A 27,044-nucleotide genomic window follows, 5' to 3' on the forward strand; every position below is an offset into this window, starting at 1 on the left:
CAGGGCCACCGGAACTGGCCGCCACAGAACTCAAGGAGAGGGGGACAGAGCCCTGTCCTGTGGGTCTTCAGACCACAGTTCTGACCCCCGCCTGCCAGGCCGGAACTGCCCTGCCCTTGGGGGCCCTGTTGGGGGGGCAGGGACAGATCGGAAGCTCCCCCAGCATCCTCCATCCTGTTTGTCAAGGGACCCATTAGGTGCTGACAGCTGCTTCCCAGTCTGCCCACCTCGGGGCGGGGCCTCGGCCCCCACACCCCCATCAATCATGGACCCCGGGGTCTGCAGCCCCCTCCACCTTGGTCTGGGCCAGAGGCCCTCAATAGGACCGTTCGTTCGGGAAGGGCACCGTGGAGAACTTGGGAGCATGTGGAGGGGAGGCAGCTCCCAAGCCGGGGGGGTCCAGCCGCTGGTCTCATTGGGCTGAGCCACTGCCGGCATGGGTGCTGGGCCAGGGAGAAGGGAGCCACCGGAAACGTCTGGCCGCTCCTTCCCTCTTCCAGAGGCTGCGTGCAGGCCTGGGTGCAGGTGACGGCCTGCTCAGGCACACCAGCTGCCCCCGGGTCAGGACTGCCCGGCAGGCTGTGGTTTATTTATATGACGAGATTTATTTATTTATAGGGCTCCCACTGGGCGGTGCCCAGCCGTGGACTGGGAACTCCCAGCTGCCAGAGGGGCCTGAGCCCTGAGATACTCAAGGCCCCACTGCAGAGAGGCCCACTGCAAAGGTGGCCGATATCCACCCCCCCCACGGGGAAGCAGCCCCCAAGGGGCGTCCCTCCTCCTTCTGGGTGGGGGAGCAGCGGTCACGCAGCTGAGGGTCACCAAGGGGTGTCAGGTCACAGCCGGGCTGGACCACGATGATGGTAACAGTCCTCCAAGGCCATGTTTCTGGAGCGCCCACGCCGTGGACCAGCTCTCGACTTCTGGGTGCCCTGCTGGCGCTGACTTCGGGAGGCTGGTGGGGATGACTGGGCCCCGCCAGGCTCTGGGGCCACAGGCTTCCCTCCTGCCTGTCCCGGGCTCCCTCCCCACGGTCTTCAGGTAAAGCACAGCACCCCAGGGGCGTGTGCATTTTACACAGGCCATGAATACTTTTTAGTGTAAGTAGTCCCCAGATCAAGCATGGCGCGTACTTATAACTCAAACCGTTAAGTTGTTGTTGATCTGAAATCTGACTGTAACGGGGCCTCTTGGGTTTTTATTTGCTAAATCAGGCAGCTGTCTGGGACCCCCCTGAGGACAGAGGCAGCCCCACCCCCGCAGAAAAGGGCCTGAGGGCTGGCCTGGAAGGCCTGGCCAGACCTGTCCCTGCCCTGCTTCCTCCTCATATTTCAACCTCCCACTTGCCCTGTGCCCACACCCCTGCGCCTGGATTAATTTGGGAAGGACAATGTTTATATTAACCATTCATTTATCGATGTCTGCTTGCTGGGTCAATGGCCAAATTTATTGTCTCACAAGATGGGCCTCACTGAGCCGTGTACGCCCCTCCCCCCCAGCCCTGGGTGGACAGATGCTGTCAATATACAGACAGCTGACCTTGGGCCTGCCAGTCTCTGCTGGGGGCTGGGGGTCTCCCGGGAGAGGCTGCAGGAACAGGGAGGAGAGCAGGTGGGGGGCAGTTCACCCCTGGACCCCACCATCGCTGTGGCCCCTTAATCGGCTACACCCTCCCTCACGGATGGGGGTGGCACTGCCCAGAGGCCAGGGCTCTGACCCAGTCAGGGGGAGTTCAGAAGCTCTAGAGGATGGGGGACTTCAGACCACAAGCCCACTAGGCACCTGCCCAGTGATGCGGAGGCCCGAGGCATAAGTGCGTAATTACACATGGCACTTAGTGGCCAGAGCCTGCGGGGAGGGCCCAGGGCAGGGACGGGGCAGAGGAGCCAGGGGTGCAGAAGGCCTGAGGGCTGGCCACTCACCCTGCTGCCCGGCTGTGTAGACGGCTGGTGTAGACGCCTGGGTCAGCGCTGAGGTCCTGTGCAGAGAGACTGGGGTGTGTGCAGGCCTCAGGGACGCCTGCGCCTCCAGGTCGGGTCTGCCGCTGGCTGAGGGGGAGGGCGAGGCCCGCTTGGGCCCTGAGGGCCGAGCTTCCCCGCAGCCCAGGCTCGTTCAGGTCCCAGGGGCCAGGTGGGCTCTTATCCTCCCTCTGTCTGCAGAGTCCTGCGGGGCCTACAGACAGGGCTGTTCTGGGCAGGAGACCTGCCAACTCCAGGGTCCTGAGCAGGAGCGGGCAACAGGCTGGGGGCCAGGGGCCAGCAGAGCCCAAGGGGGGCGCTCAGCTTAGGCTTCGGAGGGGCCATGAGGGGTGAGAAGGTGAGAGCTGGCGTCTTTGAAGGACGATCACGTGGGTGTGAGAGAGGGGGTGTCTGGCGCTGGCGGTTGGGTCTGCACACTTCCGGGGCAAGGAGCTGGCTGGGGGTGGGGGAGAGGCGCTGCTAGGGAGCTGCTCCTGCCGGAGGTGTCCTCCTGGGGCGCACCCCGCACTGAGCCCCCTCCAGGTCCTCCCCTTTCGCCCCCACCCCCTGCACTGTGCTGCCAAGGGGAGCTGGCGGGTGGGCTCGTTTGTGGGCAGCAGGTGTTTGATGGGCGTGGGACAGCACGGCGCCGATGAAGATGCCACCCTGGAGTTACAGCCTCCTGGAAGAAGGGATGGTCCACCGGTCAGCTCAGCTCGTCTGGGGAGCAGGGCCCAGAGGCGGGAGAGACAGGGATTGGGAGGCTGGGTCCGTCCCTTGGGGTAGGTGGATCCCAGCCTCTCAGAGATCCCCCTAGCCCTCCATCCCTTCCAATGGGGACAGGGCCATACCAGGCCCACATCTTTTTCCTGTTTCCTTTGATAGATAGATAGGTGTACACATAAAATTAATAGACTTTTTTGGGTTCCTTGGTGGTCCAGTGGTTAGGACTTGGCGCTTTCACTGCCGTGGCCTGGGTTCAACCTGTGGATGGGGAACTAAATCCCACAAGCTGCGCGGCCAAAAAAAAAAATTAATAGCAGTTTTATATTTATGGAAAAATGAGCAGGAAGCACAGAGTTGCCATATACACCCTCAGTCCCTTCCCAACGCATTGCCTTAGTGTGATACTTTCGTTATAATTGATGAGCCAGCATTGATACATTATTATTATTAACTAAAGTCCGTAGCTTTCCTTCGGGTTCACTCTCGGTGGGGTATTGTACATTCTATGACGTGTTTCCACCATTACAACGTCGTACAGAAGAGTTTCACTGCCCTAACAATCCCCTGTGTTGCCCCTATTCACCTCTCCTCACCACACACACCCCCCTGGCAAACGCTGATCCTTTTACTGTCTCTATTAGTTTTGCCTTTTCCAGAATAGTCATAGAGATAGAATCACACAGTATGTCAGCTTTTCAGATTGCCTTCTTTCATTTAGTGATATGAATTTAAGGTTCTTCATGTCTCTTCATGGTTGGTAGTTCATTTCTTTCTTTTTTCGGTAGCCTTGAAGAAATCTCTCTCTCTTTTTTTAATTAAAGTGTAGTTGATCTACAATATCATGTTAGTTTTAGGTGTACAGCAAAGTGATTCAGTTTCATACACACACAGAGAGAGAGATATATCAATATATATATTCTTTTCCAGATTCTTTGCCCTTATAGGTTATTACAAAATATTGAGTACAGTCCCCTGTGCTACACAGTGGGTCCTTGTTGGTTATCTATTTTATATATAGTAGCGTGTATATGTTAATTCCAACCTCCTCATTGGTCCCTCCTGATAGTTCATTTCCTTTTAGCACTAATATTCCATTGCTTGGATGGACCACAGCTTATCTACTCACCTACTAAAGGACATCTTGGCTACTTCCAAGTTTGGGCAATTATGAATAAAGCTGCTATAAACATCCACGTGCAGGTTTTGTGTAAACATAAGTTTTCAACTACTTTGGGTAAATACCAAGGAGCAGGATCCCTGGATCCTATGCGAAGGATACGTTAATTTTATAAGAAACCACCAAACTGCCTTCCAAAGTGGCTGCACTATTTCGCATCCCATCCAGCGACGGATGGGACGTCCAGCTCCTCCACATCCTCGCCAGCACTTCCGCTGGTGTTTTCTCCAGGTTTCCAAATAATCTGTGAACGTGGCCCTCTTGGTTTTTCAGCTTCAGTCGTCCCCAGTCCCTTCCTCCTCAAAACGAGGGGCTCCAGCCCCTTGCCATGACTTGTTCACACCCTCATCATCGCCAGCTGTGGTCAGAGCTCCGTTTCTGCTTGGTCACTACTGTGGCAGTGTAGATCTGTCCACAGCTGACACTGTGTGCCTACAGCCCACAGGATCCTGGAGCCGGTCCCCGTCCCCCTCCCCACCCCACCCCCTCCTCCCTGAGGCTCAGTGCCTACGTGGCTTCCCCCACCCCTGTCTGCAGTGTGCCCTGTCCTGGGGTGACCTTGCCACTCCTGTGGCTGCTTCCCTGGGCCTCTCTCCTGTGCTGGGGACCCATGTCCTCCTCCTCCCTGGCTTTCTCTCACAGCTGCTGTCCGCTCACTTCCCCAGGAAGGACAGACACTGCAAGGCAAACCTCTGGGGACCTTGCACACCTTAAAGTGTCCTGATTCTACAACCCAGCTCAAGGGGCAGCCGGTCCAGGATTCTGGCTGCAAGTTGGCTGCGAGGGAACGCTCTGCTGTCTTCTGACTCTTCCCCTTCTGCTTTTCTTTGTATGTGACCTGGGCCAGCCCCTCCCCGAGTCTTTTAGGATATTCTCTTTGTCCTCAGGTTGGGAAGTTTCATAATGATGTTTGGCCTCTTTCCACCAGATGTCAGAGCAGGAGCTCACGGTCCAGGAGTGGGACGTGTTTCACCATCCACAGGCCACGGTGGGAGCGTTCCTCCTCCGTGTCCTGGGAGACGAGCGACGGGGCCCGTGGGACCCACTGGGGAAGATCCCACCTTTCCACACAGAAGCTGCCGTGCCCCCTGCCGGCCCCCAGCAGCCCCAGCTGCACTACCGCTCCACCACCCACGGCCTAGCGGGGACCCAGGGAGGCTGGGGTATAGGTGGGCAGCCAACTGGATGCCCAGGCAGGGCAGGGGCTGGGAACCTGGTGTCCTGGTTGGCAAAAGGGAGGCTAGGACGGGCTGGAGGCTCCGGGGGTGTCCCCACCCCCCAGGCTGAGGTCACCTTCCAATCTCAGCCAGCTGCATTATTCATGTCGTGGTAGAGTGGCCTGAAACCCAACCCCACAGCTCCAGTTCCCTGCGCAGAGCCCAGAGCCTGGCAGGAGGGCCGGGAGGGCTGGCCCACTGAGGATGCTGTCCATCACTGCCCACCAAGCGGAGCCATCACTGGCCAGGGCAGGTGAGGTGAGCAAGGGAGAGGGCAGAGGGGGGTGGGGGCACTGCTTACAATCACCTGGCCGGGGACCTGTCCTCGCCATTCCCTGGCTGGCCTCTGGCCTCTCTGCCCTGGCTGCGGGTCACCTGTGAGGTCATTTCAATGCCACCTCCTCAGGAAGCCCTCCCTCCCAAGCACTGTCCCTCCACCTTCCAAGGCCCTTGTGATAAGCCCTGTGATCCTGGGCCCTAGGAGGCCCTCCCCAGACTCCTGAAGGCAAATTCTGGGCGGGTCCTTGGCCTCTGGGCTGTTGTGCCACCCTGCCCGCGACCCCTCATCCATGGATGCTCCGCCCAGCAAGATCGCCTGTCCTTTCCAGCCCAGCTTGCCCCGCCCACCCCCAGCCCAGGGTCTGGCCTCCTACATGCTTGACCTGATGCCAGGTGTCCCCAGCAGAGTAGGTGGCGGGATCTCTGGGGTATCTGTAAAAAATGCAGATTCCCAGGCCCGCCCTCGGGCCTTGGGATCCCCAGGGTGGGGCGGGGCGTATGCACCTTGGACTGCTCCCGGTGCGGGGTGGCCATGTGGACGGTGCTGCCATCAACCACACGAGGTCTGGGACCCCTACAGAGCTAAAGCCTCCGGAGGATGGGAAAGTGTGGCCCTTCTCAGCCTTTGAGCACCTCACCCCCACCAACGCGGGTTATTTATGATAAATATATTCCACTTCGGTCAAATAGATTTGATTAGGAAAACACCTTAATTTCACTGCTTTGAGAAATATAGCAAATGCAGGTTGGAATGAAATGTATTCGTTTTAATAAAAGTGCACTGGGCCTAGTGGTTTTTTCTTTTTGGGGGGTGGGGGGCCTAGTGGTTTTTAAAAGGAGGCCACAGGCCGGAGCCTGTCCCAGGTCCTCACACGAGCCATTTGCCTCCAGGCTAAGCATCCCGTGCCCAGCCCCACACTCACTGCTCTAATTCCTGGCTGGCCACTCCTTCCAGGAGCCTTGTCTGAGGTGCCCCACCGCAGGCTGCACGACACCCCACTCAGGACCAGGCACAGGAAGAAGTCCTCAGACCCTCCAGACCCTTCTGCAGCCTGAGCCCAGTGACCTCACCCCGCTGCCCACAGCGGTCCCTGGGCTGCAGCACCCCCAATGCCTGCGATGCCCGCTCCCTCAGCCTCCACCCTGCCTGGACTGTTCTTCCCCAGGGATCACGGCACCACCTCCTCCAGGGCCTGGGAGGAGTTGCCCCTCTGGAGATCCCCCAGGCCCCGCCCCTGGCCGCCCCTCCCCCACCCCTTTGCCTGCTCCACCGGACTCACCTTGCCCCCCAAGAGGTGAGGCTGCGGGGAGGCGAGGCGGACCCTGGGCTCCGGGAACACCAGCCGCTAGCTCTGCCCTGCCTGCTACCTGCCGGGGAGCCGCGACCTCCTCCTCGGTCTCCGGCACCCGCACCCCACCAAACTGGGGGCCTCACAGTCAAGTGCTCAGCTCCCCTGGGCCCCTAGAGCCACCACACGGGGACAAGGCCACTGTCCGGGGACTCCCACCCTGTCCTGGCATGTCCCGGGCAGTCATGTGCTTTGAGGCTGTGTGTCCCCCACTGCCCCCCATACGCCTCATCCTCATCCTGGGAGTAGCCGGCCTGGAAGAAGCTAAGGGGGACCCAGAGGGCCCACCAACCGTGCCCTGAGGGTGCCCTTTTAGCTCCGTCCTTGGCGTAGGGCTCTCCGTGGGGAAAAGCCCCCAGGAAAACCGGGGTGTTTTTCACTTTCTGACAAGGACACAAGGGTGACTGGGGTTCCGTTCAGCTGGGCCACGGGAGCTGCTTTTTTTTTTTTTTTTGCAGTACGCGGGCCTCTCACTGTTGTGGCCTCTCCCGTTGCGGAGCACAGGCTCCGGACGCGCAGGCTCAGCGGCCATGGCTCACGGGCCCAGCCGCTCCGCGGCCTGTGGGATTTTCCCGGACCGGGGCACGAACCCGTGTCCCCTGCATCGGCAGGCGGACTCTCAACCACTGCGCCACCAGGGAAGCCCGGGAGCTTCTTTTTGTTGCTGCGTCTCCTCTCCTTTTATCCTTAAGAACGTCTGTTTTCTGCCTTACCTGTGGATTTCCTGCGCATTTTTACCTCAAATCGTTACGCGGCCCCAAGTCCTCCTTACCCCCGGCCTGGGTGGGGAGTGAACAGCTCAACTGGGCCGCAGGGGCAGCTCCGGGCAGGTGCCATGGCACAGAGGCAGTGAGAGCCCGTGGGGGGGATGCGAGGGCCGGTGAGAGCCTGTTGGGAAACGCGAGGGACAGGAAGGGCGCGTGGGAGGGGTCACAAGGGCTGGTCCCCGGGCCGCCCGCCCCGCCCTGGGAGCCCCGGCCGCGCACGCGCACTGGCGGCCCGGCCTGGCGCCGCGCAGCTGCGACGAGACAGCTGCGCCCGCCCGCGCCTTCTCACCTCGCCCCGCCGGGGCGCGTCGGGACAGCCCCGGGCGCCGGCGGTGGCAGCTCGGCGTGTCACCTCTCCTGCCACCCGCGCGGCGCAGCGGGCACGCGGCCCCTCCAGATGCGCAGGGCCCAGGGCCCCAACACGCTTCCTCGGCGGAGGCGGGGGTCCGCCCGGGGCGGCACCATCTGACGCCCCCCTCACCTATCCGCCCACCCCGCCCGCTGCCATCTGTCTGCCGTGGAGCCGCGCCAGGCCAGGGGCCAGGGCTCGGAGAGCGCCCCAGCCCCTCCCCACGTCCAGCCTTCCCGGTGCCCACGCCGGGCTGGAATGCAGAGCCCCTGCTCGTCCAGGATGACGCCCCTAGGGCCGAGGGCGAAGCAGAGGAGGGAGGGTGTCGAGCGGTACGGGTACGGGTGCCTGGACTTCTACGTGGAGCCAAAAGAAGAGCTACTGGGATCCTCCTTCCCGGGGAGTCTCCACTGTGGGGCCTCCTCAGCTTCAAGCACCGGCCTGCCCCGGCCCTCACCGCGCCCCGGGCCCCAAACCCTTGCTGCCCGGCTCCGGCTCTCCGAGGGCCCCCATCAGGCTCCTCAGGTTGGACCCTAGTTTGCAACCCCCGACATCTGCAGCCCCAGAGCAGCAAGGAGCCTGGAGGCGACTTTCTCCTCCACTGGTTCACTCAGCGTGGCCCCTACTCAGGACTGCTAGCAGGGGGGCTCCCCTTGCCTCCGTGACCATGCCTCCTCTCTCCTCGCCAGGGAATCAGGCTGATCAGCAAAGAACCACAAGGGGGGCCGGCCCCATATCCCTGGAGGGAGGCCTGTCATCACCACCCACTTTACAGATGAGGAAACTGAGGCTTAGAGAGAGTGTGGCCATCCTTTGGCCGTCCCACCCTCCTCACCTGCCCATTGGCTCCTTCAGGGAGAGGAGGGGTGTGGTCCTCCTGGGGAGGGGAGGGTGGAATCCCCCAAGCCTTACTGCAGTGGAACACAGGCATTGTGGGCTGCACAAGGATGCCAGGAAGTCCCTCAGAGGGACCCCAATCCCTGGGCTCCCCACCCACCCCCAGCCTTTCCTCCCTCCCCCTTTTTCATCAGCCTTCCTACTCTCTACCACCTCTCTACTCACCCCCAGACCCTGTGGGGAAGGGGCTTCAAAGGTATGGGGGCCTGGCCACAGTCACTTGCCTGTTAGGCCACTGTGTCCAGGTCCCCTGTGGGTCTGTGGCTGCTTGGGGTGAAGGGAGGGAGAGCCAGAGTCCAGAGGAGCCCAGGTGGTCACAGATGGGCCGGGAGCCTGGAGAGGGGCAAGGGCCCTGCCATGAGGTATGGGCATGCTGCCCTCATGGCCAGGAGCCACGGTCAGTGCTGGTGGCTGGAAGCTCTGGGACACATCTTCCCTGGGAAAGCCATCTTGAGAGGGAGGGGGCTCTCTGTCACTGGATGAGCTAGTCCTTTGGGCTCTCCTCTGGGCAGGGGTGCTGAGGGGGAAGGAGTGGCCAAGGGCTGATCCGTCTAAGGTAGTTGGAGAGGGACAAGAGAGGCCGTGGGGGGCTGTCTTGAGGGTGAGGGCGTCAGGGTGGGGGCCAGGCTGGGAGACTCCGGCTGGGAGAGAGCCGGAGAGCAGCCCAGCGGGGAGGAGCGCCCACTGCCAAGGTTACCCTTCACCCTCCTCCAGTCTCAATCAAGCTGCTAATTAGCATCCTGACCACTCAATTCATTAGGCTGTGCGTGCTTAATTATGACAGAGTGCCCGGCGGGGGTGGGGCAGCACGGTCAGCCCGCAGCCCCAGGCCCCCCCGGAGCTGAGGTTTATTGACCAGAAAAGACATACGAGGAGACCCTGGCCATGTGCCGCAGGGTGGGGTGCGGGGTGAGTGGAGGGGTAGGGGAGGGAGGCGGGAGCCCTGAGTGTGTGTGTGTGTGTGTGTGTGTGTGTGTGTGTGTGTGTGTGTGTGTGTAGGGGGCGCTCCCATATCCTTAGCCCGGTTCCTGCCCAGGTCCCTGGGGGCGAGTCCTCCCCTTTCCACATCTCTGGCCCCCAAGTTTCTACACATACCTGCCTTGCCTGAAGACAACAGATACCTGAAGTTATCCCAGGCAGGGTGGGTGTGTGGCCTGGAGCCCCCGGAGTGGAGGCCACACCCCTGCCCAGCCCTCTTCTCTTGGGGCCTGGAGCAGGTGTGTGCCCTGGGCCGGCCGGGACACCTGGTGTGCTCACCCCCGATCTGTCTGCTACGCTGTTCAACTCATATGTGTTCTGCCAGACCACCAACCAGAGTGGCAAGGCTCAAGGCCCTCCCAGACGAGCCCAGCCCCAGAGACTCCTCCCGGTTTACTGTTCTGTGGGCAGAAATAGTTTGGCATTGAGTTTTTCTCAGAAATACAAGAGGTTGTGTGTTATCTCCCAGCTAGATGATCATGAATCTAGCGAGGTCCACAGTAGGCATTGAAAGTGCGTAATGCAGTGGTGATAGTGATGATGGTGGTGCTGGTGGTGCTGGTGGCGGTGGTGGCGGTGATGGTGCTGGTGATGGCGGTGGTGGCGGTGGTGGTGGCGGTGATGGTGGCGGTGGTGGCGGTGATGGTGGCAGTGGTGGCGGTGATGGTGGCGGTGCTGGTGAGGTGAGGGGCCCTGCCTTGGGATGCTTCTCACAGGCTTGAGTGGCATGTGTCCTGAACACAGCCTGGCGAGGCTGAAGGAAGGCGCCCTCATCTAGGAAAGGCAGTGCAGGCTGTGGGCCCCAGGGGCCTGGGAAGATGTTTGGTGGAGGCTGGAGGTCCTCAACAGAGACTCAGTGGGCCCTGGGGTTCCTCTGTGTCCTGAGATTCTGGGCCTGACCTCACCATTTGCGTGGGGAAACCCAAGGTAGAGCTCTGCCTGATCTTTGACCTCTGTCCCAGGTGGCTTGTTCCAGGCACACAGTAAGGCCACACTGTTGAGGACCCCAGTGCCTCTGCCCAGCTGGGCCTGGCAGGTGACAGAGACCTGGAGGCTCAAGCGTGGGGAGGGGAGAGACTGGCGGTGCTGGGGCGGGTGGGGGCAGAGGCCGGGACCCTGGGGGTGTCCGGGGCCTCTGAGCTGGGTCTGAGGGGTTGGCAGCAGCTCCCTAACGTGTGGGGCTGGGCCAGGGTCCCCAGGTGTCTGCCCAGCATGACCCTGCAGGGACCGAGGCTCCCCCACTGTGTGTCTGCACCCACCGTGCAGCCAGAGTGGGCCTGGAAATCCCTGCTGGAAGGTCACGTCCCAGACGATTCGGAGGCCCACCAGCCACGCTGTGCAGCCAGGAGGCCCCCACGACAAGGCCCAGATGGGAGCCGGGGCGCTGTGGGGAGGGAGAGGGGGGGTGCTCTGTCTTGAGGCGTGCAGCCCCATCCTGGCTCTAGTTGGGGTGCCCTGGGCCCCTGCCCCGCCCTGGGAGGGAGGCCCCATCAAGTCTGGGGAGGTGAGAGCCTGGCATTCCGCAGACAAGCGAGGCCAAGGAGGACCCCTGCACCCAGGGGTCAGGGGCTGGAGGTTGGCCCCAGGCAGAGGGCAGAGCTGCCCCGGCTGAGAGGGCCAAAGGCTGGGGCGGCCCCGCCTGCCCGTCCCTGCGGCGTGGTGGGTTCCAGGAGTCAGATACAATTACTCACTCCGTGCATCATAATTACCGCAAATAGCCCATTAAAGAGAAATTACCGTCAATATGATATTAGCAGACAGCGGGGAAATGAAGAAAGAAAAGTGCTTATTCTCCCATTGTCCCCCTAATGGGGACAAGGGATGGGGAGGCAGTGACACCCCCCTGCACTGACCTGCAGCCGTGAGAGAGCCTGCAGGCCCGGCGCCCAGGCCTGGGTCGAGGTGGGCCTCACACCTGCCCAGGTGCCAGAGGCTCTGCCCACCCCCCCCCCACCAAAGGCAGCTCCAGCCCGTCCTGGCTGGCTCAGGCAGCCCTCCACGGGCCTCCCCAAGCCCTTTGCCAGGGCCCTCCCACCCTCACACCTTGGGGAAAGCCCTGCAATAGGAAGGGTCTGAGCTCTGCGCAGCCTGGCTCCGTGTGGAAACACCAGGGCCCTGTCAAGTCCTGGGAACCCAGACTTCTGTTAGACATGGCGGCGAGGGCAGGGGTGTCACTTCTTGGTGTCTGCCAAAAAGTGACCAAAAGGACAGAGAAACAATAGAGAGAGAGGTGGTCTGTGGGACCAAGAGCAAAGCAGAGCCAAGAAAGCCAGAGAAGGGATGCCCAGCAGGAGAGAAGCCAGAGGCTCTGCTCTGGGCCTGGGGCACCAACATCTGTGGGCCACTGGCCGCCCTGTGGCCTCTGCCAGCCACAGGGGACCAGAGATCTGCTGTTGGGGAAGCTGGCTGTGGGCACGGATCAGGGCGGCGAGGGGGGCGGTGTGGTGAGAGCACGTCTCTGTTTGCAGAGCACTCAGTGTCCCCCGTCTTGGCAAGCGCAAGGGACGTGACAACCCAGGAGGTACTTGCAGGATGAAGGACCCCAGCAGCGGACACGGAGCAGAGAACTGGCCAGTGGGGGGCGGCCTGACCCTGCTCTGTGCCCCCGCCTGTGTGCCAGGCCCCTGCCTGGGCTCACTCTGGTGGCAGCAGGTGAAGCGCAGACTTCAGTCTTGGGGAGAAATGGCGGTGGGCAGGGGTCGCAGCCGGACGGTGGCTCAGGGCGCCCCCAACGCTCAGAAGAGGGCGGGGATTGAGAGGGAGGCTCTCAGCGCTTCTTGAGCAACCCAGGCCACCTGGAGGGAAGCAGGAGCCAGAGAACGGCTCAGGGGGACAGCCGCGTGTGGGCAAGGTGGTCGCTGTAAGGAGAAGGAACGAGGGGCTGGAGGGCCCTACAAGGTCAGTCCATCTCTCCACCCTCTTTCCTTTGTTTTCTCCTTTCAACACCTATTTATTAAGCACCACCTCTGCGCCAGGCATGGCTGTCACAGCTCTAGGAAACCAACAGTGGAGTCACGCAGACTCTGCCCTCCTGAAGCTGATCCTCTGCGGTCAAGAGAGACAGAGTAAATAGAGCAGTGAGGTATATGAGAAGGTGACAGGAGTCCGGAGAGGAGCAAGCGTGGGAGAGGAGAGGGGAGCACTGGGGGCCCCAGTGATGATACAGGTTTCTCGAAAAGGCAAGTGTAAGATTTGAGGAGGGCTCTGAAAAGAGGAGAGACAGGGAGAGATGTGAGAAGGTTCTGGTGGGAGAATAAGAGTTTGGAGTTGCTCCATAGCTTTCTACAGCATCCATGTACCTATCTACCCATCCACCCACCCACCCAGCCATCCACCCATCCATCCATCCATCCACCCTTCCATCCATCCATCCATCCCCCATTCACCCCCCCATCCACCCATGCATCCATGTACCTATCCACCCAGCCAGCCAGCCAGCCAGCCAGCCAGCCACCCACCCACCCATCCATCCATCTATGCCCCATCCATTCATCACTGTATCCGTCCATCCATCATCAACCATCCATAGATCCTTCTATCCAGCCACCATCCTTCCATCTTCTCACCCGCCCATCTCTCCTTCCATCTTCCTAGTCACCCATCCAGTTTTCTGTCTGTCCGTCCAGCCAGCCAGCCTACTCATATTTATCAAGTGTCTTCTCACTCCAGGTGGCCAGTCCTGACCCCAGGTTCCAGCTGCTACCCCAATTGTGGTCTGGATTGCGGTGGTAGGAGTCTTGGGGTCTAGATCTGGACCCTGGATCGTGGGCCTGTTGCCTGTGGCTAAAAGTCAGGCTTTCCTGGAACATAATCTCAGCCTGGCCCTAAGTGCCCTGTCCACGCACCAGATTTTCGGAACTCAGCTTAATTCAGCTCCCCAAACTCAGTAGGAAGCGCTGAGAGATGGAAACAGGACTGTCCCCCAAGAATAACCCCTGGTGCGCAGGTCTGGACAAGGGCAGTGCAGGGACAGACCTAGATTGGAGGTGGAGGAAATCTGAGGGGCGGAGGGCTGGGCACCTCTGCGTGTCCCTGCTATGCTTCTTCCTTCCCTGCCCACCTCCCACCAGGACCAGGAGCCTGGCGCTAAGCTCCTGCAGGTGGTGGCTTCCACAAAAGCGTCCATGGACTGGGGACAACCCCTTCTGCAAACCCTGCCCCAAGGCGCCTGGAGAGGCATGTCTTGCTCCATGCCCTCCCCTCCGTACAGCACCTCCTCTTCCAGGAAGCCTTCCCAGACTGACAGAGAACTTGCCTTTTCTCATTTGTCCCTCACAAGGACCCTGTGTGGGCAAAGGGGAGCTCAGTGTCTTTTTTACCGATGAGGTGACTGAGCCCACAGAAGCCACTCCGCCTACTTCCAGCTGGTGAGGGGCAGAGCTCAGGCCTGACTCCAGCCTTGGTGTGGACGGTGATCGGGGGAGGGGAGCCTGCAGAGGTCCCTCCAGCCAGACCCGGCCCTTAGGCTAGGCCTCTGCCCACCCCAAACTGCCATAACCCACTTCCAAGGCATGGGCAGCCCCTATTCCACTCTAGAGAAGGGGCGCTGAGGCCTCTTCTGGTTCACCAACCCCAGGCGGAACCCTCCACACCACCCCATGCTTCCTGAGCCCTTGGGTTGTCATGGTGCTGGTGGGCTGTCTCCAAGCACCCACAAAGGTGCCCGAAGGGCTGCCCTTCGGGGGCACCCAGATCAGCCTCCTGCCTTGGCTTCTGGGAGGGCTGGTGGGATGGAGAGAGGGGCTCTGACCACTATGGGGGTGGAGGCTCTGGGGCCAAAGTTAACCTCACTACACCCGTGGGGGACATCTGTGTCACCCCCAACCACAGAGGAGACTGACGCTAGAACGGGGCAGCCGTTGGCCCGGGTCTCACCCCAGGCAGCCCGGGCAAGTGCATGCCCTGGTACAGCACCCCCAGAAACCGGAGGGCTGAGATGATGGCCGGTCAGGGGACCGCGTGAGCACCTACCCTCAGGAGGAACAAGAGGGTGAGGGGCCCATCCACGCCCCGCCATGGCTATACCCTGCCCCATTTCATCCCCAAGCAAACCAGGGGAGCAAGTTCTGTTATCATAATCGCACGCTCCGCTCCGCTGGGAAAACTGAGGGCTCTTGCCCCTTTGAACTACAGCACAGGGGAGGGAGAGAGAGCTCAACGGCCTGGCCAGCCTCCTCCCTGCACCTGGTGGTGGCCTCCAGCTCCATCCCCCAAGATCTGTCCCTAAGGACGAGAAGCAGGGGGTGGGGGGGAGAGGGTGCCCTTGCCCTGTTCCCAAACCAACCAGACTGCTGTGACCTGCCCTGCTTCCTCTCAGCCCTCCCCCACCCTCCCCCAGCCCCTCCCCTGCAGCTCTGTGGGCCCCACCTCCCCTTCAGGCCCAGCCAGGCACCCCTGCACCTGGGCACCTGCTGCCGCCTCTGTCTGGAGGGCTCTTTCCCTCTCCCCTCCGCCTGCAGTCCCCCTGCTCTCCCCCTCCCCCCGCACCCCCACTCCACCTCCCTTCTGCTCCTCTGCCCCCCACCCAGCTGCGCTGTCTCCTCTGCCTACCTCACCTCGCTCTCTGACTTACTCTATCATCTACTTATTTAACTTGCTGACCGGCTCTCTTCCCAATAGAGCCGAGCGCCCCCACCCAGCCCTGTCCCTGCAGTTCGAGGTGGCGGCAGTGCTCACACCTGCCCACCTGGAGTAACAGGTCCCAGGGCTGTGCTTCCACGTGTACGTGTCCTGCAGTGACCCAGCCAGAGCGTCTCACCCACTGACACACACATGTCTGCAAGTGCCACCCACAGTCACAAAGTCACGAAGTCACATGCCCCACGCTGGGAAGGCGTGGCTCCCACCCCCACGGCAGCACTTGAGGAAAGCCTCGGGCCGGTGGTGGGTGCAGGCCAGGGACCCCCGCCACCATCCTCCGGTGCCCCTCTGGCCTCGCCCCAGCCGCCTCCCAAACCCCAAACGGTGGCGTCCCCTGAGGATAGGGAGGTTTCAGCGGAGTCGTGGCCCCAGGCAGTGGGGGCGAAGATGGGGCTGAACCAGTGGCCGCAGGGGGTGGGTGGGGCTCCATTCAGCACCGTATCTGGGGTGGTTGAGCGTGGGATCACACCAGGAGTCGGCAGGCGTGATGCTGGGACCAGGTGGGAGTTAGCGGGGAGGGTGAGGGAGGACGAAGGCACCGGGGACAGTAATCAGAGAGCCCCGAGGCCCCAGGGCTACAGTCAGATCCCTCAGGAGCTGGGGGTGAGGGCACTGGGGAACCACAGGCGGCTCCTGCCTGGAGTTGAAGAGGAGAGACCAGAGGCACCAGGGAGAAGCTGGGGTCAGGTCTGGGTGGACCCTAACCATGGCCAGTGGTGTTTAAACCCCTTCTGTCTCAGGGAAGCAGTGGGCTCTGCCCCCCGCCAGGTCGTCAGCTGCTTGCTGGGGCACCTGTGCCCTGCAGAGAGCCTGAGGGAGCCTCGAGCGGGCCCCGCCCCCCCCCTGGGTCTGACACTGCGGGGGGAGGGGCAGCGAACTCTCCTTAACAGAGGAACTGGCAACTGCATGGTTGTCGACTGGCCTCTGGGGTCCAGCTGGGCCCCACTGAGCGACCTTGAGGACAGTCCCTGGCTTCTCCATGCCCGGCCCCTCAGCCCAGCCCTTCATCTGCAAAATGGGCCCTCGCCATCCAGGACCATTCCCAGGAGGCCATCGGGCGATCTGGAATCTGGCACGTGCTGGACACTCCACCGTGGCATTCCCGGGCCCCTCTCTGAGGACAGGGTGGGAGGGAGGAGCGTCAGGGGAGGGCCCGTGGGAGAGAAGGGGGGGGCAGCCTCCTGGGGGCTGGGCCCCGACTGAAGTGATGCAGGTGTCGAGGTGGAGTCGCAAGGGCCATGGCTGAGGCCACAAGGCAAGAGGCCAAGGCGCCCGCCCCTGTGGGGACCGGGAAGGGAGCAGGGGGGGACGGTGGGATGGGGGGGCAGAGCGTGGCTATCTGGGAAGGCAGTGACCCAGCGGTGGGAACAAATCCCCTTGAGGCCGGCATGGCCGATCCCAGCTGGCTTCAGGACGCCTAACTGGGGGTCAGCCAGCAAGGGCTCCAGAGTCAGGGAGGCCAGTGTGGAGGAAGTGGCCAGGCTCAGGGTAGTGCCAGGGCCAAGAGGGATGGGAGGAGGGCGACTGCTGCAGGCACCCCTTCCGCACGCTGCGCCCCATCAACTCTGTGTTGAGGCCCCACACCCACAGTCCGCTTCTTTCAGCACCACCCCCTGACTCTTGGGGGCGTCTCCCTGCAGGCCCCTCCATCCTCCCAAACCTGTTTCCTCCTGCGATCCAACCCGGCCCCCAAAGAAAACCTTCTGGTCTCCACACCCCCTGCCCTGTGGCTTCAGCCCCGAGCGCCCTAGAAATGCAGGTTCTTGCCGCCCTGAGGTTCAGGGCGTCTGCATTTTAGCAGGATTCTAGCTTGGCGCCCGAGTCCTGAGAATGTTCCCGACCCGTTCTCCTCCCTAGGCGAGGACGCCAGGTCAGCCTGGAAGCTTACTGAAGGAGCGGGTGGAGGAGGAAGAGGAGGTGGAGAAGGAGATGGAGGCGGGAGAGCAGGCGCGAGGAAGAGGGAGAAAGAGGAGAATGAAGAGCAGGAGCGGGAGAGCGCGGCCAGCGCACTTGGCCTGCCCCGCCCCTCCCCTCCCCTGCGCCCGCCCCTCCCCTGCGCCCGCCCCTCCCCTGCGCCCCTCCCTCCCCTGCGCCCGCCCCCCCGCGTCCCCTCTGACGCCCCCGCCGCCAGCCTTCTTTCCTCCAGGGTCGCGGCTAATCGGCTGTGACAACTCGAGCCCTCAGCAGCTGAGCGGTGTCACCACGAATTAGGCCGGCGCTGAGCCCGCCAACGGCAAATTACTCGTCGCTGCTGCGCTGGGGCCGCGGGCGAGGCTGCGGCGGTGGCGGCGGGAGCCTCGTGAACGGCCCAGGGGCAGGTGTGCCGGGAGCTCGGCGCCAGCGAGGGTGTGGTGGGAGCGAGGGGTGCCCCACAGCGGCCCTGCCCTCCTTGCCCTGCCCTCCCCGCAGCCGACCCCTCCCAACACTGCAGCCCCCGCCGGTCCTGCCCTTCCAGCTCCCGCCCTTCTGCCTTCCCCAGCCCGGCGCCCTCACCCCCAGGTCCACGCGCACCTTCTCTAACTTTCTTCCCGGTCCCCTGCGCTACCCCCGCCGGCTCACCAGCAGCAAACGCAGGACGGCCTTTCCGCCTCCTCTGCTGGTCTGGCCCCCAGGCTGGATGGAGGGCGGCCTCCCACCAGAATAGGACTCCCAGACAGTGAGCTGTCTGTCCCGTTCCCAGTTCTGTCCTCACCTTCTAGAATAGACTTAGCACACAGTAGGTGCTCCGTGAATAGTTTTGAGTGAATGAATGAGTCCCCTCCCCCTGGAGGAAAGGCAGACTTTTCTCCAGGCTGGCCCCCCTTCGATCTGGTGTGGTGTCCCCGTGGTGGCCAGGCAGGCTGGGCTTGTATCTGGGAGAGCAGGGGTGAGACCAAGCTCCTGCACCCCAGCAGGGCCTCCCTGGCCCGTGGCCAGACTCTGTGGCCTCAGGAACTCCTGACAGTGTAGCTGGGCCCAGGGAGGTGACAGAGCTGGTCCTGTGGGGTCGGAGCCTCAGGCAGGGCTACGGGCTGGGGGGGGGGGTGCAGCTTTGGACCTCCACAGGACTGGTGGCCCTTCCCTGTTCCCCAACTGTCCCCTCAAGTGCTGGCGACAACGCAGCCTGTCATCTCTGTGGCCAGCTCAAACCTGCCACTTGTCTGCTTCCCTGAGCGGCTAGAGGTGAGAAGACCCAGGCCCACCGGGGTCTGGGTGACTTGTCCTGACGCCCAACGCTCACCCTGTCCCAAGTCCCTCGGCCTGGGGCCAGAGAGTCCCAGGCCCAGTGCCACGGGATGGTCTGACCCTTCCTTGGGCCCCAGGCTCCCAGCCCTGCCTGGTGGGCAGGTCACACAGCCCCGGCCCCACCAGTTCCCCACAGGTCAGTCTGCAGCTCGGAATCCTTCACAGTTCCCTGCACCCTTCTAGGCCAGGCCAGCCCTGGTCTGGACCTGGTACCCCCTGAGAGAGTGAATTCTGGACATGGAGCCCCCATTCCAGTGCAACTGGTGATGGTTCCCACTGGGGCAGGGCATGGCCTTTACCACATGGGGGGGGGACGCGAGGCGAGCCTGAAGAGGCCTCTGCTCTTAGCCCAGGCAGCGGGAGGAAGCCTCCATCCTGGAGGGCATCTGGAACCTCACTAGTGGCACGGAGGACCCAGGCTGGCCAGAGAGAGAGGATAAAGGGGCAGGTGGGGCAGCCGTAGGGTCCGGGGCTGGGCAGTAGCTGAGGGTGGCACTTCCCTGGGATGACCAGTGTCAGAGTTCATGAGGCCACAGGGCCAGGACGTGGGGTGAAGGGCCTGGGCCTGGGACAGAAAACCCACGCGGTCCCTGTGTGTGTCTGTGCGGGTCCCGCGTGTGCTGTCGTGGGTTCCTGGATGTGTGTGCTCCTGAGCACGTCCAGTCCTGTGCGTGCGTGTGTATGTGGGTCTGTGCATTTGCACATGTCTCAGCCCACGCGTGTGGCCGTGTCTATCTGCGTGTGCGAGCCTGCGTGTGTGCCCATCCCAGGGAGGGGTGAGGCCAGGCAAGAGGACACCTTGGCCTTGGCCGACCCCACCCAGGAGCAGCTGCTATAAATAGGAGGCCGGGGAGGGGCCAGCTGCAGAGGGCTGGGCTGGTGTGGAAATGGAGAGAGGCGGGGGAGGGGGGCTCTGCGGACTGCGAGCAGAAGTGGGGGCCCCAGTACGGAGCAGCCCTGGGCCAGCAGCTGGGGAAGGGCCCCAGGGCCCGCCTCGGTCCCCTCGAATTCCAGCTCAGGGTTTTTCCCGGAACCCTTAACCAGCTGGAGGAAGAGGGCAGCAGCTGTGCTGTGTCTCGCGTGTTTGGGGTGTAGGGATCCCTGCACGAGGGGAAGGTGAGGCCCAGCTGCGTGCTCTGTGTGTGGGGTGAGGGCCTGAAATGCAGGGGCGGAGCAGGGCCCGGGAGGGGGTGTGGGGTGCTGAGGCCTCAGCTCGGGCAGCCTCCCCAGGCTGGGAGCTGGGGCTGTCGGTGCAGGGGTGGCCCTGGGGATCCCAGCGGGCGGCAGTGAGCACGGCTGTGGTGGGCAAGGGCGGGGGAGAGGGACTCCACCCTGCCACCCATGCCCGCAGTGGGGCAGCCGTGCAGGGCAGTGTGTGCAGTGCATTGAGTGCATGTGTGGGAGCCACAGCCGCGCTGTCATCTACGTGTGGATCCGTGTACGTCGGGTGTAATGAGTGTGCATGTGTCCAGTGTGTGTGTATGCTGCCCTGTCCTCTCCAGGGCACGGGTCACAGTCTGCTCTCTCAGCCCCCGGGCCCCCGGAGGGCGACTCCTGGGCCCTCTGGGAACACAAGGTCCTCACGCTGCAGTCCAGGCTCCCCCAAATCTGCTCTAATGTCCTAGACCACCCCCCGCCGAACCGCCACCCCCTCCTTTCCTCCAGGCACTCAGCCGCTGCTGCCCTCTAAGGAGCTTGCTTCCCGGGTGGGTGACCGTCTCCCCCTTGGAACGCCGGGTGAGGGCTCTCATTTTGCTCCCCGCTGTGGTCCCAGCTGGGCCTGGCACAGACTTGGGACTCAAGCTGAATGAAGTAACAAAGGAATGAAGAACGGATTCCCCCCAGAGGCGGGGGCTGGGGTAGGGGGTGGCCAGGGTGCTTGGGGCCCCAAGGCCGCTAGGTGCAGATTCTGTCTGTATGCTGGTTCTGGGGAGCCCCCTCCCGGAGGGCAGAGGGTGGAGGTGTGAGCTGACAGGGTGCGAGGCTCTGGGATCGGCCCTGCCAGGAGTGACCAAGGCAAGGGTACCACCACGGCCCCCTGAACATCCAGGCTGGCACAGCAGCCCAGGGACCTGGGCGTTGAGTAGGGGCATGTCCTGCAGCCTGGACACTGCAGTCACCCCTACCCCAGGCGGGGGCCCTCGCTGCCCCGCCAGCTCCCTCTCAGACCAGTCCAGGTGGCTCCAGGGATCGCGGTGCTGCCACTGCCCTCCCCACACCTACAGGGACACAGTCACGTCACACTCATACAGGCAGACAGAGACACACCTGAGCACTGGCCGTCACACGCCCGAGGTCCCCCTGCTCTCGTGGCCCCGGGCCCAGTGAGGTGGAGTCGCTCCACCACGCACCTCCCTCTCCCGCCCCCACCCCTGGGCCCCGCCCCACCCCGCCCCGCCCCGCCCCGCCCTCGGCTGCAGCAGCACCTCTCCTGCGGGCTGAAGCTCCGCCCCCAGCACCTGCCCGACGGCGCCCCGCTAGGAGGAGGCGGCGGGTAGGGGTTCTAAGCTCTGCACTCCTGGAGGACTCAGAGGTGCTGCTTTCCACAGGCTGGCTGCTCTCCTGCAGGAGTTCGTGGGTCCCCTGAAAGCTTTTTGGAAAACGTCTGTCTCTAAACACAAAAATGAGCGTGCCTCCTGCCTCCCCCAATAATTTCCCCGTCCTCATGTTCATTTGTCTTCATCTTATCCTAGAGGGAAAACCAGAGGAAAGAAGAGGTGGGGGAAGAAAGGAAGGAAAAAGAAAGAGGGAAGCAGGAAGGAAAAAGCAGAAGAAAACAGAAGAGGAAAGTGAAACCAAACCCAGCGCTCAGCCCCTCGCTCAGGCCCGCCCCGCAGAGTAACCCAAACACTGGGGCGCGGGGGCGGGGGTACTTCCCGAGCCTCCCCGCCCCACCCCAGCCCCACTGCCCGGTCCAGGCCCCGAGTCCTGGGCTCCGAGAGGTCTGGGGTGCCGGAGGGAGAGGGGTGAGCGCGGCTCCCTGCCCACCAACCCCTCCCCGCAACGGAAGACCGTCAGGCTGCCTGGCCCTCAGCCCTCCACCCGCTTTCTCTGCCAGGAGGATGGCTCTCCAATGGCCCCTCAGGCGGCAGCAGTGGGAACTAAGGTGCCCTCATCAAAAGCAGCCAGCAGACCGGCCCTCGCACGCACCCAGACTCTGGGCCCCTCGTCGTCGGCAAGAGTCTGAGCCGCGGGGCCGCCCTGAGGTTGGCTGGGACCCGCCGGGGGCTCCTCGTCCCCTCGCCACGCTGCAACCTCCCCAACTGGTCCCCGTAACTCACTCCCCCGCGCCCACACTTCTACTTCTCTCTGCACCAGCGTTCTTGCCCGCGCAGAGGGCAGCTCGCTCCCCTCCCTGGGGGCGTGGAGGACTCAGCCCCTGGGTTTGGGGATTTTGCTCAAACCCTCGCGGAGACCCAACCTCTCGGTTCTAAGTTTCATTCTAAGGCAAAGAGGGAGGGGGCAGCCCTCGGCTTTTCTCTGTCTTGCAGACAGAGACACTAAAACAAACTCAGGCGACATCCTCGCGGGAACTGCAGCTATCCCAGCCCCGAGGAGGAGCCTTGCTGTCCCCAGACAGAAAAGTAGGGAGCCCTTGGCAAGTCCCATGGCAAGCTCTTCTCCAACTGTGCAAACCAAAGACTTCACCGGACTCCAGCCCCCATCCCGTTGCGAACAGAGGTAGCAGTCAAGTATCTTACGGTGGCCCCAGCTCTCTTGGCGTGAAGTTTCCAGAGGTGCCGCCCTCCCCGGTGCCCTCGCAGTCCAGGCCTCGGCCCTTCAGGTGGGAGACCGCAGGCTCGGAAGAGCTGAGGACAGCGCTGGTCACCAGGACGCATCGGCGCTGTGTGTGGGGTCACCACCAAGGACGGCCTCACGCACAGGGCCGCGTCGTGCCTTAGCGGGGCCGGGGCCACCCTGTGCGGCCCTCTCCCCAGTGGGGCGGCCCAGGGGCGGCAGGGCAGGTGCCTGCGGGTCGGGCCCTGACAGCAGCCTTTTTTAACAGCTCTGGTCAGTCTCTCCCTGTCGGCCCAGGCAGGCCACCCAGACCTAAGGCAGGGCCCAGTTAGGGACCTCCTTTTCTTTCTATTCGGGAAGAAATATGGCAAAAACGAAAGCCACAGAAAAACCAGCCAGGCTCCAGTGACTTTTGGATCTCAACAGATTTATTTTGTGTGTTTTTTTTCTTTCTTCAGTTTCGTAGCAAAAGGAAAAAGAACCCAAGGAAATACAACAACACAACGAAACTTGCAACGAGTTGGAGTCTCCTGCGCCCGGTAGAAGCAGGCGCTGAAGGAGTGCAAGATGGGCTGCAGTCCGGGGCTGGGGGCTTGCAGGGGCCAGAGCACCGGCCTCCCCACCCTCTCTTCCGGCTACTCCAAAAAGTGATCAGCTCTTAAAACAAGAATCCACAAAAAACGAAACACATTTTAAATTAAAATAAAAACACTTTCTCCACCCGCCCCCATGCCAGGAGATTCAGGCGAAACCTCCTCTTAAAAATTTTTTTTTTCTGCTAGAAATACTGTGCATTACTTTTTTTCTTTCACTTCTCTTGAGGGTTAAAATAAGATATATTTTCCCGGGAGTCATAAATACGATCTGGTGCATAGAGAAATAGCAGCTCGGGAGTCCGGGCCAGCTCCCACCCCCCTCCCCCCGTGGAGTACAGTAGGGCAGCAGGACTGAACACAGCATAATGCTCCTCGGCTTCAATCTCTAGCGGACGCCAGTGGCAGGGTGGGGGGCAGGCAGGAAGGTAGGCAGGGGCCAGGCCCCTCCGAGAGCGCGACACATGCTGGGATACGCGACGTCCGAGGGCAACCCCGGCCGGGAAGCAGGGAGCTTCCTCTAGGGTTTTCTCTTCTAATCACCGAACAAAATAAATATGAATACTTCGAAAATAAGACCGCTTTAAAAAGGAGTAGAAAAGGGCAGGGTAGGGAGGCCAAAAGAAAGGAAACGAAGGAGCGCGGGGCGGCGGCGGAGGCCCTCGCGGCGGTCCGGGTGAGGTCGGGCGCAGAACCGCATCTCACGTGTGTACAAGCGGACGCCAGGAAGGACTTCGACCCGGCCCAACTCTCCCGGGGATCGCCGCGCTCCGTCCGAGCAGAGGAGTCGTGGCAGCGTCAGGACGGCCACCCGGTAAGGTGCGCGGGCCGGGAGCGAGGAGGCCGCGCCGCGGGAAGGGGCCTCCAGTCCAGAGCCTGCAGACGTCGCAGCGGGGCTCGCGGGGCCGGCCAGGCCGGAGGCGGCGGCGGGCGCCTCGGCCCGGCCATGCGTCCTCGCCCTGGGCCGCGGAGTCCGAGCCGAGGCCCCGGGCCGCCCGCGCGAGCCTCTTCTCGGCGGCGGCGCGGGCTCGGGGTCCGGTGCTCACAGGAAGAAGTCGGAAGCGCCCTTGGCCCCGACTCCCGGCGAGGACTCCCGCGGGAAGCCGGCTCCGCCCGCGCCCCCGGGGCCGCCCCGGCCGGCCAGCTTCTCGTATTTCTCCTTGTACAGGTCCCGCTCCTTGGCCAGGCGCCCCACCTCCAGCTTCAGCTGCTCCACCTGGCTCTGGAGCTGGCACTTCTCGCTCTCCAGGATGTGCCGCTGCTGCACCCGCTTGAAGCGGCACGACTGAGCGTAGCCGCGGTTCTTGAGCGTGCGCCGCTTCTGCTTCAGCCGGATGACCTCCTCCTTACTGAAGCCGCGGAGCTGCCTGTTCAGCTCGCGCACGGACATGGACACCAGCTGGTCGTCGGAGAAGCGCTCCTCCAGGCGCACGTGGTGGCCCGTGCCGCCGCCGCCATGGCCCGCGCCGCCGTGGTGGTGGTGGTGGTGATGGTGGTGGCCGGCGTGGTGCGTGCCGTGGTGGTGGCCGGCGCCCATGTCGTCCGCGCCGCCGCCGCCGCCCGCGAAGCCCTGGCCCCGGAAGGCCTCGTAGGCCGCGGCGGCCTCTGGGTGGTGGTGCGCGCCGTGGTGCCCGGTGTGGTGGCCGCTGCCGATGAGCGCCTCCACCGCGTCCTCGGGCGTCAGGTTGAGCGCCTCGGGGTTCAGGTGGTGCTGGTAGCCGCTCATCCAGTACAGATCCTCCAGCGCCGGCTTCCCCGAGGCGCCCCCGACGGCGCCGGGGCCCCCGCTTGCCGGCCCCGGGGCAGCCCCGGCCTGCGCCGCGCCGCCGCCGCCCCCCGCGCCGCCGCCGGTGCCCGGGCTGGGCGCGCAGAAGCTGGGCGAGGAGGGCACGGAGGAGCAGGGAGTGCTGAGCGGCGTCGAGGATAGCGAGCCGGGCGGCAGACGGTGGCAGAAGCGCTCGGCCTCGGGCGGCTCCTTCTTCACCTCGAACTTCATCAGGTCGAAGTCATTGACGTACTCGATGGCCAGCGGGCTGCTGGGCAGCTCGGCGCCCATCGCCAGCTCCGCGGCCATCGCCCGGGGGGGGGGGCAACAGGAGGCGGGGGGGGAGCCACGGGCCTCTCCCCCCCCTTCGCTCCCCACAGGCGGCGGGTCCCTGCGGGGGCGGCGGCGAGAGGCGCGGGCTCCGAGCCGAAGAGCGCGGGGAAAAGTTTCACGCAGCCAACTCAGGGGTGGCCACTGGGGACGCCGCCGGTAGGGCCTCTCGGGCAGCCCTGGGTCGCTCCCCGGCGGGTGCAGGCCGGCCGCGGTCCCTCGTTCCCGAGCCGGCGGCCGGGCGGCGGCCCGGCGGGTGGCGGTGCGGCCACCGCCTCCGGCTGCTCGGGTTCCCCTCGCTCCGCCCGCGTACAGCCGGCCCCGCCTCCACCGCCGGGCGCCAAGCCTTGCGCTCCCCCTTATAGTGCCGGGCGCCTGGGCCCGCCTTTCTGGGGGGTGGTACGCGCCTCCGGGCCAATCGGAGCCCCAGACCCGTCGCTCTCATTTGCCTATCCCCATGGCAACCCGGAGCCCAGCTGTCAATCTCCTGCGGGGAACAGCTGTGGGAAGGGGTGGTGACCCGCCGCCAGGGAGAGGAGGGGCAGGGCCCTCTGGTGGCCGCCTCGGGGGACTGCACGGGCAGAGGGCGCGGGGCGCGCGGGGGGCGCGGGACCGGGCCCGAGGCCTCCGAGGCCTCGCGTACGCCACGGGGCGGCCACAGAGTCTCGGGGAGCAGGAGGTGCTCCTCGGTGCCTCCTTCTCCCTGCAGCCCAGCTGGCCGTGACCCGGCAGCCTCTTCCCAGGCTTTTTTCCGGCCGGCCGGGAGCCCGCGTCCAGCCCCGCTAGCGTGGTGGCGCCGGGACATTCCGGTCTCCCGACACGGGTGACACTGCGCGGCCTGGCCGGGCGCTGCGCGGGAGCGCCGGTTATTTTTAGCTCCGCGGTTCAGGCGGGTTCAGGAATTTAGTCAACAAAGTTGCTGGCACCTCCGTGCGGCGGGATCCACCGCGGGACGCCCGACTCCAAGGGTGTGCGGCGCAGGTGGGGAGGGAGTCGCGCGCAGGCCGGCGAAGGGGGGGCGCCAGGGACCCTAGTATGGGGGCCTGAGCCGCGGGACGGGTGAGGCCTGAGGCTCAGGGGTTGTTTGGAGGGACTCGGGGTGGGAGGGGCGCTCAGGGCCAGAGGGCCGCCAGGCCCGCACTGCATTAGGCGTCCGGGCTCCAGCTGCTGACCTGCCCAGCTCTGGCCTCTTGGCGGGGGTTGTGGCGCAGAGCTGGGCGGGGGCGGGGGTTGGGGCGGCGGAGGTGGGGAGCCTCCAGTGCGAGGAGAAACCGGGAGGGCTGGGCTCAGGGAGCGGAGGCGCTCCTATTGCCCAGGGCTTGGTGACTAGGTGAAGAACTGTGGAGCAGTGGGTGCGCCCAGAGCGGGGGGGCGGTCCCTGCCACAGCCCGCCAGGGTCAGCCGAGATGGGAGGGCATGACCCAGAGAGGCCCCCAATTCTCTGTGTATTACGTGACTTTTATAATTTAAAAACTCAGTCTTAAATACAACCATCTATGAGCAAAGAAGCAAAAGTCTGGAGGGCCTGTGGGCAAGATGTCACCAGGGGCAGCCTAGCCACGTGCTGGGGGCATTTATCTGCCAGGGTTTTTACCTTGTTCCTGGCATGAATAGCTAATATTTTATAATAAGAAAAGTGTCCTACAAGGGGGAGTGAAACCACACTTCTTAAGATGTCATGGGGGTGGCCCGGCCCCATCTGCACAGTGGGCACCTCTTGCCCCTTCCTCCTTCCCCCCACGTCCCTCTGGGTGGGGCTGGGCTGTGAAGAGAACAAGGATCCGTCCCACAGGGATGGCCCGGCAAGTGGCAGAACACAGGCCCCAGGCCGGGGGTCTGGGCTCTAGGCTAGAGGCGTTGCCAGGTTTGGGGCTCCCTTTAAAGCCCTTGGCGTTCAGAGGGAGGCCATGGCTCAGGGGTGACGGAGGGCTGGTGGTACGTCTGCCGGCCTGAGGGGGAGAGCGCGTCTGCATTGCGCTGCTGTGTCTGGCCACCTGGCCTCTGCTCCTCACACTGTGGCTCCAGCCAGGCCGCTGGACCAGCTACGGGTTTGGTC

The 27,044-nt window shown here is 63.4% G+C and overlaps 1 protein-coding gene and 1 long non-coding RNA gene across 2 annotated transcripts; one reads left to right on the forward strand and one right to left on the reverse strand.

Annotated features, from left to right (window-relative positions):
* The first annotated feature begins 664 nt into the window (after window positions 1-664).
* Window positions 665-6,146, forward strand: LOC136792925 (uncharacterized). The gene is made up of 3 exons (XR_010837546.1): window positions 665-1,041; window positions 4,527-4,690; window positions 4,790-6,146. It is a non-coding gene; the product is annotated as an uncharacterized lncRNA (long non-coding RNA).
* Window positions 6,147-22,710: 16,564 nt separating this feature from the next.
* Window positions 22,711-25,307, reverse strand: MAFA (MAF bZIP transcription factor A). Its single transcript, XM_059043358.2, has one exon. The coding sequence runs from the start codon at window positions 24,965-24,967 to the stop codon at window positions 23,936-23,938; it is 1,032 nt and encodes a 343-aa protein (XP_058899341.1). The 5' UTR covers window positions 24,968-25,307; the 3' UTR covers window positions 22,711-23,935.
* Between the last annotated feature and the right edge of the window lie 1,737 nt (window positions 25,308-27,044).

The sequence above is a fragment of the Kogia breviceps genome, chromosome 17, assembly GCF_026419965.1.
Source record: "Kogia breviceps isolate mKogBre1 chromosome 17, mKogBre1 haplotype 1, whole genome shotgun sequence".
Lineage (NCBI taxonomy): Eukaryota > Metazoa > Chordata > Mammalia > Artiodactyla > Physeteridae > Kogia > Kogia breviceps.